Source organism: Emys orbicularis, chromosome 2, assembly GCF_028017835.1.
Source record: "Emys orbicularis isolate rEmyOrb1 chromosome 2, rEmyOrb1.hap1, whole genome shotgun sequence".
Taxonomy (NCBI): Eukaryota; Metazoa; Chordata; order Testudines; family Emydidae; genus Emys; species Emys orbicularis.
The window spans coordinates 217,827,281-217,847,413 of NC_088684.1; the positions used below are offsets into that span (position 1 = coordinate 217,827,281).

The 20,133-nt window shown below is 40.2% G+C and overlaps 1 protein-coding gene across 1 annotated transcript in view; it reads right to left on the bottom strand.

The window, feature by feature from the left end:
• Positions 1-20,133, bottom strand: part of LOC135873280 (collagen alpha-6(VI) chain-like) — a 93,437-nt gene that overhangs the window by 53,106 nt on the left and 20,198 nt on the right. Inside the window, exons 10-20 of the mRNA XM_065397679.1 lie at positions 18,931-19,280; positions 16,396-16,474; positions 14,231-14,376; positions 14,048-14,140; positions 8,961-9,014; positions 6,148-6,219; positions 5,602-5,628; positions 2,607-2,651; positions 2,466-2,519; positions 2,101-2,163; positions 57-122 (exon numbers count right to left, since the gene is read on the bottom strand). Coding sequence (XP_065253751.1) covers positions 57-122; positions 2,101-2,163; positions 2,466-2,519; positions 2,607-2,651; positions 5,602-5,628; positions 6,148-6,219; positions 8,961-9,014; positions 14,048-14,140; positions 14,231-14,376; positions 16,396-16,474; positions 18,931-19,280 — 1,049 coding nt within the window. The remainder of the gene's footprint in view (positions 1-56; positions 123-2,100; positions 2,164-2,465; positions 2,520-2,606; positions 2,652-5,601; positions 5,629-6,147; positions 6,220-8,960; positions 9,015-14,047; positions 14,141-14,230; positions 14,377-16,395; positions 16,475-18,930; positions 19,281-20,133) is intronic.

Below are 20,133 nucleotides of genomic sequence, written 5' to 3' on the forward strand. Positions count from 1 at the left end.
CCGTTTTCCTCCCTACATAGCCCTGTTAGCCCTTAATAGTGCAAAGCTGTGTTTACCTGCTGCCCTGGCTTTCCTTTTTCACCCTCTGGACCAGAGACATTATTGTTAATTCCAGGATCCCCCTGAAAAAGTCAAGATGACGTTAACCATTTTTGGTCATTTACTCTTTGCTAGTGTAGCTGCAAAGGCAGGATATGGAAATAGGAGCAGAGTAATAATAATTTAAAAAAGGATTAATTCAGAAGATGATGGTGGCAAGAGGCCTCTGCAGATGCAGTTCCACAATCAAAAACTAAGAGCTCTTTGCCCAAAGAGATGAAAAGAAAGTATCTGGATGGGCAATGAATTCAAGCTTGTAATTAAATGGTTGATCTGTCTGTTTAGGTATAATTACCCAGGGTCTATATAATAAGATTCCAGGATTGTCACTCTGTGTGTCACTCTGAAGCCTAAAATGCCTATTGAGTCAGTGGGAAGTGATGGAAACAGCTACATGCATGGCTGAGAGCTCTTTTTTGTTAAGAATATCATCATGTTCATTCATCACTGGGATTCACAGTCTGTTACCACACAATTTGTAAGTTCTCAGCCATTTTGCCTTTAAAAACAACACCTGTGCAGTGTACAGCTACAGTAGCTCAGTGTCTATGACATGCCAAGAGTCCCAGACCATTGTGATATAAGAGGTAACTCAACCAATCTTACCATTACCCTACAGCTAATTTGGATGCAACAGTTTCATTGGTTACATAAGGGAGACTGCTCAGATGGTGGATTAACTGGCCCAACAGCCAAACCCATGCAAAAGCAGGGGTTTACATGTGCTGGTAAGAACATAATCAGTGATCTTCAGCAAGATTTTATCCTGAAATGAATTGAATTATGCATGGATATTGTCCTCTTTGAATACAATACAGTTGGACTCAGGGAATGAAATCCTGACCCACTGAACTCATGACAATGGCTAAATTCTTATTTGCTTCAATGGGGCCAGGACACCTGATTGTTACTAGGACACCTGACAGTGTTAACTGAGCATTAGAAACTAGCAGGAGCCACATGATACCCTTTGCTATTTGGAGAAAAGGGCTGCAAAATGCACCTGAAAAGGTCCTTAACCAATGGTGTGGAGAGAGCAGAGCCTCCACTGCATTCTAACTTCTGGTCCTCAGATGCTGCTGAAGCCCCGCCATAAGATTAGGGTTCTGCAGTTCATAACAAGGAGGGGTGGAGTCAAAAAGCAGCTGCTCTCTCCATCGTTGTCCATTTCCAACCAGACATCAGCCCCCGAGTTTCTTCTAATGGAATCAGCAGTAACTCCTCCAGATGGCTGCAAATCTTTTTAGAGGATGGGGTTCAGTTCAGCCAGCAGTAGGGATTGCATGCCAGAATGGTTCCAGAAAGGGCTGTGTTACCATGGATAAGGAACCAGTGAGGCCTGTGCTGCTGCCCCTCTCTGGTATTATTAAGATGGGTATGTATCTTGGGACATCCATAGATTTCAGGTGCCAAACCTCCAGCCATTAATGAGAGGGGAACTCTCAAAATTCCCTTTCAGAGACAGGCAGGAAATAGTTTTCCCATCCAGCAAAAATCCCATCAGAGAGAGAAAGAGAGAGACCCCTCCCCCCCTGGAATAGCCAGAAGTCCCCGCTCTGTCTGAGTCATAGCAAGGAACTAAACCTGCGTCTTCCGCATCCCAACTGAGTTCCCTAACCACAGGTCTGTTGGAAATTCTGGCGTGGGGATTTCTCTCTCTGACCAGAAATTCCACCCTAGACCTGAGAAACTGATACATTTCCACAAAATGTTTCAGTTTTATCAAACTGGCATTTTCCAACCAGAAGCCATTTAATCATAAAAATTCCTGACCAGTTCTATTCCCGATTTCCTCGGCAGGGTAGTGCATGGTCCAGGATTATTAGGATGCCCTCAAACATTACAACAAAATTGACATTTGAGGCAACTTCATCACAAAATCTGGACATTATATGACAAATCTGGATTCAAAGATGAAGATTAAAAGCTCTATTGCTATTCACTTCACTGAAAGTCTTTTCAGTCTGTCAAAAGTTAAAAGATACCATAGACTTTACTTACATGGTTTCCTCTTAGACCAGGCTCTCCACGCTCACCCAGTTCTCCTCTAGGTCCTTTTTTACCCTTAAGTCATGAAGAAAGCACATACAATTAGAATACAGGTAGAAAGCTACAGTATTAATGTCATCGTTAGAGCTTTAGGGCCAGATCCTCACTGCCATAAATTTGCATAACTCTATTAAGTCAATGGAGCTATGCTGATTTACACCAGCTGAGAATCTGGCTTTTACAGTTTAATTATATCTACCCAGTTTATATCAAATAATTCAAGAATGTGCAGCTGTTAAGAGGTCACAGAGGTTGCAGATTTGGCAGTAAAGTCGGAAAGGTGACAGAAGCTTCCGTCAGGGCTAAATACACTTTACCCGTCTTCCTGCGCTGCCTTTTTCTCCAGAAGATCCAGGAGATCCTTGTTTTCCCTAGAAAAATAAAAATACAAACAAACAATGTTCTTTCTTTCAGGTGAACCTCATTAATTTAATTCAGTACATGTGAATAAAGGTTACCTCTGCTCCATCAATCCCATCAATTCCATTTTCACCGCCTTTGCCCTGTTGGTAGAAATAAAAATCCACATTAGCACACTAGTGAGCATTTTGGGGCAAGGAATCTGTCTTTCTATATGTACCGTAAAGCACCTAACATGCTTTTGAATACTTTCAAAAGTAAGAATAATAGTTATTAAAAATATGAACTTCAAGAATAAGAACTCTCTTTACTTTGCCATCAGTCATTTTTTCACATCTCCTTTACCACCGGCAGCATCCTTAAAATCTCTCAGCTTCCAGGATATAATCAGTTCGCATTTGATCTAGCATTTAGGTTCTCTTGTATTTTTGGTGCTCAATTGTTTTACTTATTTACAGTGTACTGGGTTCTTTTTAGGGCATTTTATATTGTGGTTGTTATACTTAACAGCTGGTAATAATTCATAGATTTATGGATTCAAAGGCCAGAAAGAACCTAGGCTGACCTCCTGTATAACACAGACTAGGAAACTTCCCAAAAATAATTCCTAGAGCATCTCTCTTAGAAAAACATTGCTTTACTGGAAGTAGAAGTAACTATGTAAGAGTTTTGTAGACTTTGGGACAAATAAAGGCACAGAACCATTATTTTAATGGATTGTTTTAATAGAATTGTGCTTATTGGCATCAGGGTGGATTTTGATACTTTGACTCTAAACCAGCTTCACTCAAAACTGTGAATATCTCCATGTTGTGTTAAAGATGTCATTTATTCAAACATTCTTAGAGCCAATCTGATGGGTGCGTAATTAGTGTTGAGACACCTGCTTTTGATTACTCCTTTCCCAGGTAGCAAGAGCTAAGAGCTCTGAGAGGGTGACCTAGTCAGCTCCAGGGGAAAGCCAATGATTTCTCTGGTTGATCTAGAAAAAGGGTTAATGGGATCTGAAAGTAGTCCATTCAGTCCTTCATAACTGAAATTCTTCAACCAGGTTTTTGGGTTTTGTTTTGGTGTTTTTTTTACAGAACTGGTAGGACTAATACATTACACCATCTACAGTCTCCTTTTTGTATTGCAGCTGAGATCATATCACTAAAAAAATCAGAACAAATATCAGCCATTTCTGGAAGACAATGTCTTATAAAATAGCAACCCAAATCTCAAAAGCTTGTAATGTGAATTTGCTGTTCAGATGAAGAATGTGACTTTTGAATGTAATTGTCCTGAAGATTTACAGCTACAAGACATTAATTTCAGTGAGGGAACTCCTGAAATGTTTTAGAATTGCCCAAGTAGTTTTCTTTTAATTGAAAACTAAATGGTACTTGGAGTGCTCGTCTTTTCCTTTTGTTTACCCTTTACAAAAAGAAGGAATTTACTCTGATGCTCAGCTGGAATAAAGAAAGAGATGAAAAGGGACCATACATTGTTTTGTTACCTTGAGAATTGAAATGGGTAATACACAAATACCTTGAAAGTGACTTTAAGGGCCTCTTCTAAAGACCACTGAAGTCAATGGGACTCATAATCTGATAGCTTTCATATCTTTGTAAATGGTTGTTAGCTTGGTCTTGGCAGTAATTAACACTATATATTACATGCTTATGAGGCAAATTGCATTAGTTAGTGAAGGAGAAAAAAGTAGACTGTTCCAAATCTATTAGTTCACAAATCAGTGTTTACTGTATAAATATTCCACAGCCACATCCTAAGAGATCACCACTTTTGCTTTTGCGTTTTTTTTATTTTTCTTTCCTGTGTTAACAGATTTGAGCCCAAGTTTATAGTATCATATACTAAGTACTGCTGTTTCTGAATAACTGTCTCTAAATGGCTTGCATGAGACCAAAGTTCTGATTCTCTTGAGCTTACTGAGTTACCAGTATTGAATCCTTTCTTTGGAGTGGAGAGTTTCATTTTTAAATAACTTAAGTGGACACAATGAGCAGAGTGACTGAAGCATGTGTTATGGCTGAGTTGGAGATGCACATCCCAGAAGACAATGTTAGCAATGAAAGATATATGCTCTCCAAATGAAGTTTCGTAATGGTAGCCAAAAAAGGTGAAGGAGTCTTTGTTTATCAACAGGGTGGGCTTTGATTCAAGGACTGCACTAGTTTTTAGACTGCACTTTGTCTACGGAGCACACATTAAAGCTGACATGTTCCTAAGGCAATTAGACACTCTACTATCATTGAATTTCAGTGTGATTTGGATACCTAACTCCACTAGGCTCTTCTGAAAATCCCACCTTAGATTTCAATCTATTTGAGCCAAAATCAGCAATGGTTTTTAAATCAATCGTCAGGGCTGAATTGACTCTTCTTTTACTGTCATGGGTTTTAGATCTTTAGAAAAAGAGAAAGGTAAAGGAATTCAGGAAACAGACTTACCCACTCCTGGCACCTTTGCATTACCTCCTAGAACCAGCTAACCAGAGCTAGGGGAAGTTCTGGCAACCCTCTCTTTTGCCCCCAATAGCCATAATTTGGCCCTTGGAATAGTGTCACATTGGTAACTAGTATCAGAGGGGTAGCCATGTTTGTTGCTTTTTACAGATCCAGACTAAGAGTCCTGTGGCACCTTATGGACTAACAGACGTATTGGAGCATAAGCTTTCGTGGGTGAATACCCACTTCATCACATGCGTCTGACGAAGTGGGTATTCACCCACGAAAGCTTATATTCCAATACGTCTGTTAGTCTATAAGGTGCCACAGGACTCTTTGTTGCTTTTTATTGGTAACTAGTGCTGACTTTTTCACTGTGAGCAATTTAGGTCAAATTTCTGCAGTCGTTCAGTTCAAATGAATCACACGTCCATTGTCTCTTAATAGTCTAGGAGCAGTTCCCAACCCAGCATACATTATATTGCAAATCCACACAATGTTTTTAAACTCAATTTTTGATACCCTTTGCCTTTGCTCTTTAGCTAGCTTTCATACTTTCATCCTACAACATGAAGTAAAGATGACAGGATTGTGTATAACCAAGAGCGGTTTTACTGGAAGAAACTATAGAAAGAACACATACCCGGCTTCCTCGATAGCCTCTTGCTCCCTGAAATTAAAAATAAGTTGTGTTAAAATTTAAACTATACCAAAAAGCAGCGGAAGTGTTTTCTAGAGCTGGTGCAGGAGCAAGAAGCAGCTTGCTGAATTGATCACAGGCAGATACCAATGAGGGATCGAGTTTCAGAATCTACACCATGAAAGCTCCTTGGTGCCCCAGGGCAGATTGACATTTCTGTTCCTGTCCTAGCAATCAGGTTGGTTCAACTTTAACTCCTCACTAGGGCTCTGTAGCAGTTCCGCGGGTGGGAGATTCATTGGAGAGCTGCTGAATCAGCAGACTCTCCAGCCACCATTGCAATGCTCCTGTCCTGGCCAGAGCCACTAAGACTAGATACAAGCCCAGCACACCCAAAAGCTACAGGGTCACTCTGGTATTCTGAAAACAGGGCATAGCCATCCACAAGTCCTTAAAGAATGCACAGAAGGGAATTCTTCTAGGTGCAAAATAGGTATATGGAAAGTAAAAATAAAAGGGGGGGGGATAAAGAATGCTTCTAACACTTGCCTTAGGACCTCTAATGCCTGGGCATCCTCCTTCTCCTTGAGTTCCATTGAAGCCCATTCGACCTCTCTCCCCCTACAAAGCAAGGCAGAGTGTTAAAATTCATGCATTAAAAATTGGTCACTGGTTATTTAAAAATCTACAGTTAAAGCAAGCCAGGGTTCTTTAACTATCACCATCCACTGCATTAGGGACCTGACTAGGGCCCACTGAAGTCAATGGGAAGCCAAAGGGCTTTGAGTCAGTCCCTGCAAAGTTTGGGCTGTATCACTGTTCTAAGCATTTACTGTCATGTTATGTTTTGTCCCCACACCACCACACAGAAAAAACTTCCTGACTCTGAAATCTTGATATTGGAAGATTGATTCTTTTTATAACTTGTCCTGAACTGAATACCCCTTTCCTCTCATATGGACATCTAGTCCTGGAAGGATTATTCTACGGGTCTCTTAGGGATGACATGTAGACTGAAAAGACACAGATATTTTGATTGCAGTGTTGTTGTAGCCGTGTTGGGCCCAGGGTATTAGAGAGACTAGGTGAGTGAGATAATATCTTGTATTGGACCAACTTCTGTTGGTGAAAGAGACAAGCTTTTAAGCTTACACAGAGCTCTTCTTCAGGTCTGGGAAAGAAACTCAGAGTGTCACAGCTAAATACAAGGTGGAAGAATCTTTAGCAACAATCTTGTCTGAGAGATCATATCTGCAATCTTTGAAAAAACTGGAGACAACTTTAGGAGCATCCAGGAGCGGCCGCCAAAGACAGCAGCAAAATCTTTCACCAAGACTCTTTAGAATATTGTATTAATAAAAAAATCAAATTCAGGGTAAGAGAGAGAGAGATCATTTTGGGTCTGATTGTGAGAGACAGTTGCAAAGACATATAAGGGAGGAGGAGGGCACAAGGAGCCTTGTACCTCTTGTGCAATCCCTGGGCCCTCTTCTCCACCAGTGTAATTACTCCAGATTTACACTAGTGCAAATGGGATCAGAATCTGGTTCCAAGTATAAAGTAGTGATATACTGGCACAACACTATATAAAAGTGTGTTGTAGAAAGATTTCTGGGCCTAAACTTAGATTGGATCAGGTAGGCCTATATTTTGGCTTGGGCCTGAACATTAGTCGAGTTAACTGAAAAAGAGGGGGTTTTTGAAGAAAAGGGGCTTTTTGAAGGCAGGGTGAAGGAAAAGTACAGAAGAGGAACTACCTGTAATCACAAGGCTGGTGATTCATAACTGCCCACTGTTAGTTTTTAGGGAAGCATGTAACCGCAAAGGGCAAACTAAGAATAACAGGAAAGCTTGCTATGCTATATTCCCTTTTAAGGATATTGAATTCCAAATATGGCAATAATGTTGATAAGAAAGTACGTATTACTAATTGTGGTTTTATCCTATATAAGCTCTCGTATTTTATCTGTCAGGCAGGTGTTCGGCTGCCTTAGCTGACTCCCCCGTGCATGCATGTTTAATTAATCAATAAAGGAGCCTCAGGCTGTCTGATCCAAAATCAACCGTGTGGTCAATTTTCCACAACAAGTGCAAGGGCAATAATGCAGCTGCATTCTGGGCCTTACGCATAGCCCCATGTCCTATTTGACACATTACACCTAAATTATGAGCTGGGTATCATGGAATAATAAAGCAGGGAGCCTGTAGTTATGTGGTACTGCCCTTCAAGTTCTCCCCTCCTCAATGCACCACCCACCTCAGTCCAATACAGTATAATCAGCACAGTATACCTTGTGTTCGTTATTTTATTACATTCAATTGTTTTGGCTTCCTCAAATTCTCAATGTGCTGCAGATTTTTATATTGAAGTCAGGAAAAGCTGGAGGGCTTAGCAGCTAATAGGGGAAAGTGGGGGCATGGGAGTTGCTTTTAGGTTATAGCATCCACAAGACAATGAGGAATTGATGGATCTCCTTTTTCTCTCCCCCTTCTGGGCAGGAATGGAGGTGACCTGAAATTTGGGAAAGTTGATTTCTTCCATCTATCTGCTGCTTAACGTGAGTCATGGCCTCTGGGGTTGGAGGGCACAGCAACAGAGAGTGCTTTCTCCACAATCCCAGTTCGGAGGCGTTCTCTCTCACTGCCGGCTCCACCCGGGCTGTCTTCTGGCCAGCCCCAGACAGCATCTCCAGCGGCAAGGTCAAGCTAGCCAAGCACACGCCGAGAGCAGAAATTACTCCAATGGGGCTTGCATGCTTGTATATAGTTATCTCAGAATGGGTTTTTGGTGTGCAGCCTTCCTGCCATCAATAAAGTCTTTTAGGAGAGATGTCCAAGTGACAGGGCTGCAACACTATAAAACTAGTTCTGTGTTTATACTGGTAAAGAAATTAATTTTTGTTGGCCTTCTCTGGGTGATGTCTCGACAGAATTTATGATTTTAAAAGTGGGGGGGAAGAACATTTCTAGCCTTGTGTATGTTATGCTGAAGTCTACAGCAGTAATAAATAACTCATTGCAAAGCCGTTGGTAAATGCACCAAAAATAATAATCTTATGCTGCTTTATACTTACGATTGGCTTTTCTTATGATATGCTGGCTTATGCTGAGAGGGAAAGGATGGGCTTGTGTGAGAGGCACATGACTGTAAATCAGGAGATCTGAGTTCTACTCCGAGTTCCGCAACAACCACCCTGTGATGTTGGCAAATCATTTGGTGCTACATTCACCAAAAACTAAGTGCAGTAGAAGTCGTAGGCAATCCCCTTTCTGTGTACAAGCAGTGGTGGTACATTTTCCAAGGTCTGTGGGGGGTTCCCAACATCCCCCTTAAAATGAAGGCAGGCAAAATGTTTACTTACAATTCCACCTTCCTCACCAGGATGGCCAGGAGATCCCCTGAAGCCTACACCTCCCTGAAAGAAACAAATGAATAAGATAAAACTGTCTCAGATTTCCTTTTCCTCAACAGAGTGCTCCTTCACATTTGATTACACTGGTCTACAATTTTTGAGAAGTCGTCTGCTTCAGAGATAAAATGTGCTATTTATTATGTATTTTGATGTGCTGAATTCAAATATGACAATTAAAACAACTGATTGGCTACTGTTTCTAAGATATTTAAGTTTTTACATTTTTGTCTATGTATATTGTGTAGATAGTAGAGTTTTAATCATAAATTGTAAACCTAGGTCTTTTCATGTGTTTATGGTTGCTTTACATGATAATATTTCACCTGTCCTGTTTATGTAACACTTTAAAAATCAGCAAAAGGGTTATATAAATACAATTTATTATGAAACAAAAGGCAAAAAACTATTATGTACATAGTTTAGTCCTATTCAGTGTCTACTCGGCGCTTCTTGGCTTGTCTCTTGTATTCATTAAATGGAGCATCTCTTGTCACTGTCCAGCAATAGTCTGCAAGCATTGATGAGCTCCATTTGCCCTGATAGCGTTTCTCCATTGTTGCAATGTCCTGGTGAAATCGCTCGCCGTGCTCGTCGCTCACTGCTCTGCAGTTTGGTGGAAAAAAATCTAGATGAGAGTGCAAAAAATGTATCTTTAGTGACATGTTGCAACCAAGGCTTTTGTATGCCTTGAGGAGGTTTTCCACCAACAACCTGTAGTTGTCTGCCTTGTTGTTTCCGAGAAAATTTATTGCCACTAACTGGAAGGCTTTCCATGCCGTCTTTTCCTTGCCGCGCAGTGCATGGTCAAATGCATCATCTCGAAGAAGTTCACGAATCTGAGGACCAATAAAGACACCTTCCTTTATCTTAGCTTCACTTAACCTTGGAAATTTTCCACGGAGGTACTTGAAAGCTGCTTGTGTTTTGTCAATGGCCTTGACAAAGTTCTTCATCAGACCCAGCTTGATGTGTAAGGGTGGTAACAAAATCTTCCTTGATTCAACAAGTGGTGGATGCTGAACACTTTTCTTCCCAGGCTCCAATGACTGTCGGAGTGGCCAATCTTTCTTGATTTAGTGGGAATCTCTTGCACGACTATCCCATTCGCAGAGAAAACAGCAGTATTTTGTGTATCCAGTCTGCAGACCAAGCAAGAGAGCAACAACCTTCAAATCGCCACAAAGCTGCCACTGATGTTGGTCATAGTTTATGCACCTCAAAAGTTGTTTCATGTTGTCATAGGTTTCCTTCATATGGACTGCATGACCAACTGGAATTGATGGCAAAACATTGCCATTATGCAGTAAAACAGCTTTAAGACTCGTCTTCGATGAATCAATGAACCATCTCCACTCATCTGGATCGTGAACCATGTTGAGGGCTGCCATCACACCATCGATGTTGTTGCAGGCTACAAGATCACCTTCCATGAAGAAGAATGGGACAAGATCCTTTTGACGGTCATGGAACATGGAAACCCTAACATCACCTGCCAGGAGATTCCACTGCTGTAGTCTGGAGCCCAACAGCTCTGCCTTACTCTTGGGTAGTTCCAAATCCCTGACAAGGTCATTCAGTTCACCTTGTGTTATGAGGTGTGGTTCAGAGGAGGAGGATGGGAGAAAATGTGGGTCCTGTGACATTGATGGTTCAGGACCAGAAGTTTCATCCTCTTCCTCTTCCTCGTCTGACTCAAGTGAGAATGATTCTGGTGCATCAGGAACCGGCAGTCCTTCTCTGTGGGGTACTGGGCGTATAGCTGATGGAATGTTTGGATAATGCACAGTCCACTTTTTCTTCTTTGACACACCTTTCCCAACTGGAGGCACCATGCAGAAGTAACAATTGCTGGTATGATCTGTTGGCTCTCTCCAAATCATTGGCACTGCAAAAGGCATAGATTTCCTTTTCCTGTTCAACCACTGGCGAAGATTTGTTGCACAAGTGTTGCAGCATATGTGTGGGGCCCACCTCTTGTCCTGATCTCCAATTTTGCAGCCAAAAGAAAGGTGATAGGCTTTCTTAACCATAGTGGTTATACTGCGCTTTTGCAAAAGTCACTTCACCACAAACATAGCAGAAGTTATCTGCACTGTTCACACAAGTACGAGGCATCTCTGCTCACTTTGGCTAAACAGAAATGTGTCCCTTTGCAAAATCAAACACTGACAAATAAGAGAGTACGACACTATGATTTCTAGAGCTGATATAGGGCAATTTGTTCAGCAGAGTGATGTAAGCTTCGTTATGATTGCATCATCCATGACTTCTAGGAATAACATGATGCAATTCATATCATGTGTGATGCAATACCAGCTTCAGATTGCATCATTCATTGTTTTGCCTAAAAAGCAAGTACTGTCCAAACCCAGTCATAGATTTATTCATAGATCCAGTCAAAGATGTATTTTAGTCATTTCTGGTTTAAATTGAGATCCCTTCCCTTTATAACTCACTTATCCTCCGCCATTCCCAAGTCAAGGGTCGTATATACTGACCCAATAGCATATCTTGAAAACTAGAGCCAATCAACAATTTTAAGCATCATTTTCATTCTCAGTGACCCAGAATTAGTAAAGTTTGACTACATTTATTTCAGAAGCATTTTGGCTGTAGAGCAGTGGGAGGGTGGCTGCAAAACTCTGCATGTGCAGAGAGAAAACATACCTTTCAAACCAGAGTCGATTATAAAGGGGAGAAAAAAAGCTGCATCTTGGAATTTCCACAGCCACTACTAAAAGTCGTATAAACTTGAGAAATAATAATTAGAACAGTGTTCAGTATACAGTTTCAGGATAAGCCTTTGGTGTGCTCTCTGGCTGTCACCAGAGAGATCAATGGTAGGTTTCATTTTATTCAATATCTTCATTAATCATCTGGAATAGGAAATAATAAGCATGCTAACAAAGTTCACAGAGGGTACTATATTGTAAGGAGTTAAATACTATTGAGAACAGAGAAATAATATATTACAAAGAGACCCAGAGATATTAAAGATATATGCAAAGACTAAATTTATATTTGATTTGGAATGATGAAAAACTCATCCTCTCTTGGGAAAAATAACCCAAAATGCAAACATTCCGTGTGCAGGAGAAGCCTGGAAAACCAAAATGCTGAAAAAGAACTAGGAATGGCAGTGGACAGGCAATTAGTCATGAATTCTCAATATAATACGGCACCAACGTTTGCTTGAATGATTGTCGGCTGCAGTTTCAAAGGCTTCATGTCACAGGACAAGGAATGTCTACACAGGCCTGCTGAAAGTGTGTCTTGCATATTGCTTTTATCATCTGGGCACCATATTGCTAGAAAGAAATTGACAAAATAGAGGGATTCATAGAAGAGCAGCAAAAATAAACAAGGAGCTGACAGGAGTGATTTATGAGGAAAAATAAGAACTGCGTATATACATATTGCCTAAGTGAGGACTAAGATGGGATATGATAACAGTGAACAGATATCTGAAGAGGGTGTTTAAATTTTCTGTGACTATTAAAAATAAGCCAAGAAACTGTCTTTCAGAAACCCTGGCTGTTTGCCATAAAAGAGTGGTTTTTACATCTGTCTTTCCTTTCCTTCCTACAAAGTCTACACTGTCAAGATGATGACTTATTTATAGGAAATAGTTAATTAACCTCTTTGGATGGCAAATTATCCATGAACAGGCTAATTTTGTCTGCTACTGGAAATTGTTTGACCATTATACAGGAGCATATTCCAACATATGGGTTATTTACAAATTATTTGCTTCAACTATTCATTATTTGTGATGTCAGACAATTCACTCTAATCACATGATAAAGTTTCACCTTCCTGAGTGGATGACAATTTTTTTATAAACAGCAAAACGGAAAACAAATCCAGATCAAACAGATTGACCAGTGCACAGATTTGCACAAAAGTCTTTGGTTTCTAAGAATATACTTGTAACTAAAAGAATGTTAGCCTAGAATGAAAGAAAAGGGTTGTGAATGTCAAAGATAATTCATGGCCCTTGTTTGAATCAATGTTTGCAAATACTTCCCCCTCCCTCCTCTCCAGTCCATATTCATTCAGCAATAGTGTATTATAATCAATTTTTGTCTCTCTTCTAAGTGAGACATATTTTTCACTCTGCGTTTTATTAAAGAAGCAGATAGAATGGAGTGGGACAGATCCTTCCATGCTCTGTGACCAGAAAAAGAAAGAAGGCCAGAGCTGAAATATCTGGAACTTAATCTCTGGGCCTCAGTTTACTCATATGTAAAATGGTTAGAACAACAATACAGGGGTATTACAAAGCAAAGCTTAATTTATTTAATTAATTAATAACAAGTATCTCAGATAAATGGCACTATAGCAACTCAAAGTATTATTATTAAATATTATACAAGAAAAATGGCTACAGTTTGTTTTATAAACCAGCATTTGTGTGGGGTGGCTGGCATGCTCCATGTTATAGCACCATTCCAAGTGGGAAAACTTCAACCAATAGAGCCCCCCATAACCCAATCTGATGGATTTCAGGAAAATATCCGAGAAAGCAACATGAGTAACAAGATTTTTTTTAAACAGGAAGTTTTGGAAGGACAGGTGTGGCAACTCCTGCATGTGGATGCAGAGGTGGGATGAGAAAGAAGAACAAGAAAGCACAAGAGAGGGGTGATGTTGGTGACTGGTGGGAAGACGGCTAGCGTTCAAATTGCTAATACAGCAGCAGTAAGCTACCAAAGGCAATTAGCCATAATTGTCATGGTCAAGTGAGGAAGGGACAGGGTTACTTCCGATTACTGAATTGGCCCAAGGAGTGTGTCCAATGGCCATTAGTGTCAAAAGTCACCAAGGCCACCTATTTTTCTGTGTGTTTTACTGGTCTATATTTTTATAAGAAAAACTTATACTAGAATAAAATTTACACTAGAGAAATGATCAAGCTTTTGTTTCCTGTTGTACTGGCAAGATTTGCAGGTATTTTATGTGTATAGCACTGAACTACTTTAAAAAAAGACTGGCAAAACAAAATAACTAACCAGTAGACACTTTTGTAGACTTACCTTCCTCCCAGGAGGTCCAGTTACACCACGAAAACCATGTTCGCCAACACACTTAGCAAGAACATTGCAGCATTTTCTTTCAGCAACCATTTCCTGCAAAACAATTCGTGATATACTAGCTTATCTATCAGATTGTCAAAATATGATGGGTTTTGTCTTTGTTCATATCACAAAGGGACTTACAAGTTCTTTCCGTAAGATGTTTGGAAGTTCTGGAAATCCAATGCTCAGAGGTTGCTTGTATCCAAATCCTCTGCCAAACTCTATTTCCTGAAGTTCATTCAAATCCTGCATATTTTCCAGGCCAACCATTAAAAGCGCATCAAGGCCTTAAAAAAGAAATATGTTAAAACTGTTGTTTATCTGATCTGCTTTAATAATTAGAATAATGACCGTAAATGATTTGGTTTTTGAAGTGACCCATAGATAGAGCTGGTCAGGAATTTTTCAATTAATCTGTTTTGTCAAAAAAATGTGGATTCGTCAAAACCGAAACCATTTGCAGAACAGGGTTGGGTTCGACAAATTTACCGACTCAAAAAAATGTTGAGGAAAGGATTTTGAAAATGTCCGTTTCATTTTGATATTTTCAAAATGAAAAGTGCTGCTTTTCCTGTTCATAATGACTTTTTGTTTCAAAATTTGAGCTAACTGGAGATTAAAAAAGAAAGAAGGTCGAAACCAAAATGAAACATTTCAAAAGGTTTCATCTGACCTGAAATGAAAAATGTCGACTTGAATATTTTCAAGATCAGACAGCTACTTTCTGGAGTAGAATTCCTTCCAAAGTTATGTTGCCTCCTGAAATGCAGTGTCTTAGGCAGCCATCTATTTACTCTGTGCTTACATCTACTCCTTGCTATTACAGCAAGGTGAGAGATCATCATACAGTCTCTGCTCTTAGACTTAGAAAGGAAAATAGAGGAATCTGGACATTTAAATCACACTAAAAGTGGCAGAAACAAAAACAGTCAGCCCTCTTGGTTTAATAAAAAGATTATTGTTAGGATATAGATATTCAAGCCTGTCTGTAAAGGCCTATACTTTAAGAATTTAGGTATATGTTTATCATTTAGCTAGTTATAGAGGTATAAAAGAAAGAATCTGTGTAAGGGCCTTCTCTCACTGTGACAATCTGAGGCCCTGTTCTTAGGCCAATGCCTTTGGCTAAGAGGCAGCCATATGCTGGGAAGTGTGTGGTCACATCCTCACATTCCAAACTAGCCATATTGAAATAAGGCAATCTGGGGCTGTTAGGAAGGTGATCTGATCTATCACCTCCAGAGAAAGGGAAAAGCCTAGAAGATGTAAAAGGAAATTTAGTTTCATAGTTTTCTGTCTGGTAAGAACTCACTTATCAATAGACACAGCTGGGAAATCCTTATGTCTGTATAGATGTAGTTGTAAAATCCTCACTTCTGTATTGTTTTGTCATTATAGTTCCCACTTTGCTATGTTTATTTGCATGGTCTCTGTCTGGTTCTGTGATTGTTTCTGTCTGCTGTATAATTAATTTTGCTGGGTGTAAACTAATTAAGGTGGTGGGATATAATTGGTTAGCTAATCATGTTACAATATGTTAGGATTGGTTAGGTAAATTTCAGTAGAATGATTGGTTAAGGTATAGCTGTGAATATTACTATATAAATTAGGGGCAAACCGGAAGTAAATTGGGATTCGAAAATAAAGAAAAAGGGACTTGGATTTAAGCTTGCTGGAAGTTCACCCCAATAAACATCGAATTGTTTGCACCTTTGGACTTCGGGTATTGTTGCTTTCTGTTCATGCGAGAAGGACCAGGGAAGTGGGAGAGTGAAGGAATAAGCTCTCTAACAATTATTATCCTAGAGTGAAAATGGAGCTGGTGGCGGAAACCCTCATGATCATACTGGGAGAGGTAAAGTCTACAAATCATTCAGGGAATTGAGAGCCCTGGCTCACCCAGAGAAGGGAGGGTGCTCACCAAGAATTCTCGGGCAGATCAGCATGAGTATGTGGAAGGTCTGCAGTGGGAGAGGAATGTAGCACTCTTTGGGTATGTCTACATTGCAAAATAAACCAAAAAACCCACAGCAGCAAATCTCAGAGTCCAGGTTGACTTACTCAAGCTTGCAGAGGTAAAAATAGCAATGTAAACATTTCCTTTTGGGCTGGAGCTCAGCCTCTGAAACCCAGCAAAAGGTGTGCGTCTCAGAGCCTAAGCGAGAACGTCTACACTGCTATTTTTGGCCCCATTATGTGGGCCTGAGTCAGTTGACCCAGGCTCTGAGACTCAATGCTTGTGAGGCTCTTTTCGCATTGTAGCTTTATCTTCTGATGCAATGCTGGACCGTCATAACAGGCCATACCTTTAATGCGAAGGGAGTCTGCTGTTGTTCTGAGCATTTCTATAGTATCATCCAGCCCATCTGTAAACACTAAGAGAACCTATGAACAAAACACTGAATTACCAAGGTGGTTGGCAGAAAATATGAAAAAACAACCATAATAATACCACCCCCCGCTTTCCCTGGTAGTTCTCAAAGTGCTGTGCAATCTTTGATGAGTTTATATTCCAGGTTAACTTAAAAATTACAATTTAGTATTGAAAATTGGTGACAATGTAGCTTAAAAAGGACAGAGTCGTGGTAATTAAGCCCCAAAATATCTCTAGTTTGACAGTGGCTCCATTTGGAAGGATTTACCTTGTAGACTGCAACTTTTATTAGTACAACCAGTTCAGTTAAGTACCCAGGTGTGCTGGGCAAGGGGCCAATTCTATTCTTGTTTACAATTTGAAGGACTTTCACTGAAATCAGTGGAGTTCTCCAGATTGACCCTGGTGTAACTGAGAGAATTTAGAACAAGCAGTGTTTTTCCTTTGGGTGATGGCAGTCCAGGACTGGATTTGTCAGACTAACAACATAACAATGGTGGGCTGGGTTCCCTGGTCCATTCTGCCTACTTGATGCTTGATTCAGCCATAGGTGGACAGCAGAGAATTCCCCTAGCACACGGGAACTCTCCACTGGTGTAAGGCTGGCATAGGCGGCTAAGTCAGCTCCTGCGCCAGCCACTCCACAGCCCCAGGGTAGGAGGAGAGAGAGGGCATGTTGACACCAAGACAGCGGGTATGGTGAAGCAAAGCTTCACTACCCCATCCTCCAGTGGTATAAAGTCTCCAGTGGCATAAGTTAGATCAGGCCCCCCATCTGCCCTAGTGGAGCTCAGATGCAGTGGCAAATTGAGCCTCTGCTGTGCAAATAATCGATCACAAAGTGTTGGAAAGTACCTTTCTGTTCCCACTCTAAGCATGGTGGGATCAGTTTTTGATTGGAATAAATCCGAGCCTTGCTCAGTTAATGACTTCAAGATTGGGTCCAGTATTCCATACTCAAACATAACAACAAACAACAGATGAACGGCAAACCACAAAGAACCAGAATCTTTGTGTCTCATCCAACTAATGAGCAAAAATGTGTTGCTGTTCAGTGACCTATGAAAAATGAATTCATGATCTTAGTCCTATTCTAAGTAAATAGTCAGATGTTTAGGTCACGCACACAAGTGCCAGAACAAAGGGTAATAACGGGTGCCCTTTTGGCTGTCTCAGCAGTGTGGCCAAGAATTAAATGGGTTTGAAGTTTGAGCTACCTTCCGATTCCTAGAATGGTGATGGCAGTGGAGTTGTACAGATGTAGCTAAGAGCAGCATTAGATCTGCAGAATCTTTGTTACTGGTGATGATGCATTAGGAGGGAAGAACTCAGCTCAACTCTCAGATTCCACATTGCATTAGTAGAGTTGGCAGTTAGAAAAATAACATTTTTATATGTAAACTGAGCAAATTTGTTCAGAAATCATTGAGATGCAGTACAAGTGGGTCCTCATGATGCCATTTTATAGTCATCATTCAGAGAAGACCTGCACTTTACAGATTTTAACAGAAAAAGAAAAAAAAACCCAAAACATTAGATATGCACCACTCCATGCACCTATGTTGAGAAGAAAGAATTCTACAAATGCTGAATATGGAGTTTATATTCTTACCTGCCAGCATGGGGATTTGTGTCTGCTCCTCAGAATGGAAGTGAGAATACACTTTTCAGTGAGCACTCTAAATTAAGACCATTCTAAACTACCAATACTTTGTAAGAATTAAAATAAGCTCTCTCTAGAAGATACAGTTTATATCTTAGAGGGATGTTTTTCTGAATCAGTGCCTTAGTATGTAAAAAGTCTTTCCAGAACTAGTTTCTTAATCAGAAAAAAACATAAAAGGCACTGAATCTGAAATCCTAGGAGGTGTCTAATTTCTGTTCAAGTCAATGGAAAGGTTCCCCTTGACTTCAATAGGGATTGGATCAGCCCTTTAGATCTTTGCTTTCTCTTGGTCTCATTTCAACCTGGATGAACTATTTGCAGTGGACATGTTAGTCTACAAATATAGACACTTTTCTCTGTTTGTAAATTATCCACGGACAGACCTCGACTTTACTCATTTGTTATTTGAAAGTATTTAATGAGTGGTTTCTGTGAATATGTTTCTGCCATGAAACATTTGCGATGATGTTTGCTTTGAGTCATTACTACTCGGGTTGTGTGATTAGCCATCTATTACAGAGTACTGTTCTGCTCCTTAACCTACTAACTGCCTCCAAAATGGACATGTGAAAACTTCACATGTAAATACTTGTGAGCATATGGATTTGCCCAAGTATTGGAATTCCAGGAGCAAAAATTCACTTACACAATTGTTTGCAGCAAGGGGTCATGAATGCTGTCAAAATGAATCCAAGGATTTATCTAAAAGAACATTCATGAAGTCTTTATTTCCCATGCAATGTTCACCAGCACTAGACTTAATATACTTTGAAACAATATAATTTATTCAGTTTTATTTACCTTCACTTTAGCAGAGGCCGGTCTGAGGGATTTCTCCCAAAATGACTCTAAGAAGTCTGCATTCAGATAGGTGTCTACAATGGTCTGTACAACTAAGAATTTCTGGAGGATCTCTTCGTCATAGGCTTCAAAATCGGAGTCAAACAAGGACTGGCCGTTCTGTGCAAACACTTGGTACTTGAACCTGATGTTGATTTGAGACTCAACAGTACAACTGATTTTAGTCAAGGACTCCATCCGGTGCAGAAGTTTGGGCAGGTACTTTTGCAGTTTCTGCTTCTCGTTCAGTGCAGATATAGACTTCATGCGCCTCGAAATATCAATTCCTACAGAAACATCTATGTTGCAATCTGAGAAGGGGGCAAGGAAGAAAATCAGTCATCAAATCCAAGCACTATTTTATGATCTTGTTTTCTATCTGCACCAGTGACAAAACATGCTTAATTTAAAATTAGAAGAATTAGAGAGCCAGATCTTCAACTGGTGTAAATTGGTGTCACTCCATTGACTTGCACGGGGCTACGTCAATTTATCCCAGCTGAGGAGCTGGCTTATATTACTGCACATAGTTTCTCTCTCTCTCACACACACACACCCCTACCTCTAACTGGATGTAACTTTTGCGTCACCAAAAGCATAGCTAAAAAAATGAATTGATCATCAATATTATGTATTTAGTACCCTAAACATGAGGGGCACTTAACAGAACAAATGATAGAGATTGTCTCAGCTCCCGATTAGAATTTAAGGGCCTGATCCTGCAAACACTTACCACTGAGTGTTGGGCTTCCTGCTGTGAGTAGTGCAATTGGCTCCAATGCAATGTGGTTGGCAGTAATTATTCACAGAATCGAATTATACATTAGACATCAAACAGTGAGTAAGAGAAACACTCAGAAGGTGGGAAAGGAAGAGGGAAGGGAGGACATGGGAAATACATCTCCACAGTGAGTGATTAGTACTGTAAAGTATGGCATATACTGGTTATGGAAGAGTTCCTACAAAGTGTGATAAAAAATGGCCAATATTTTGTGATTTGGCTACTTTTTCCCAGCCATACCACCTGACGTATTGTTCTTTGTATCTTGTTGATCCCTTGATCCCTATATTGAAGTTTGTTCTGTCTCTCCTGACCACACTATCCACCTGTAGTTAAGTTTCCACTGTAGCCCACTTGTCAACAATTTCTACCTGATGCAATTA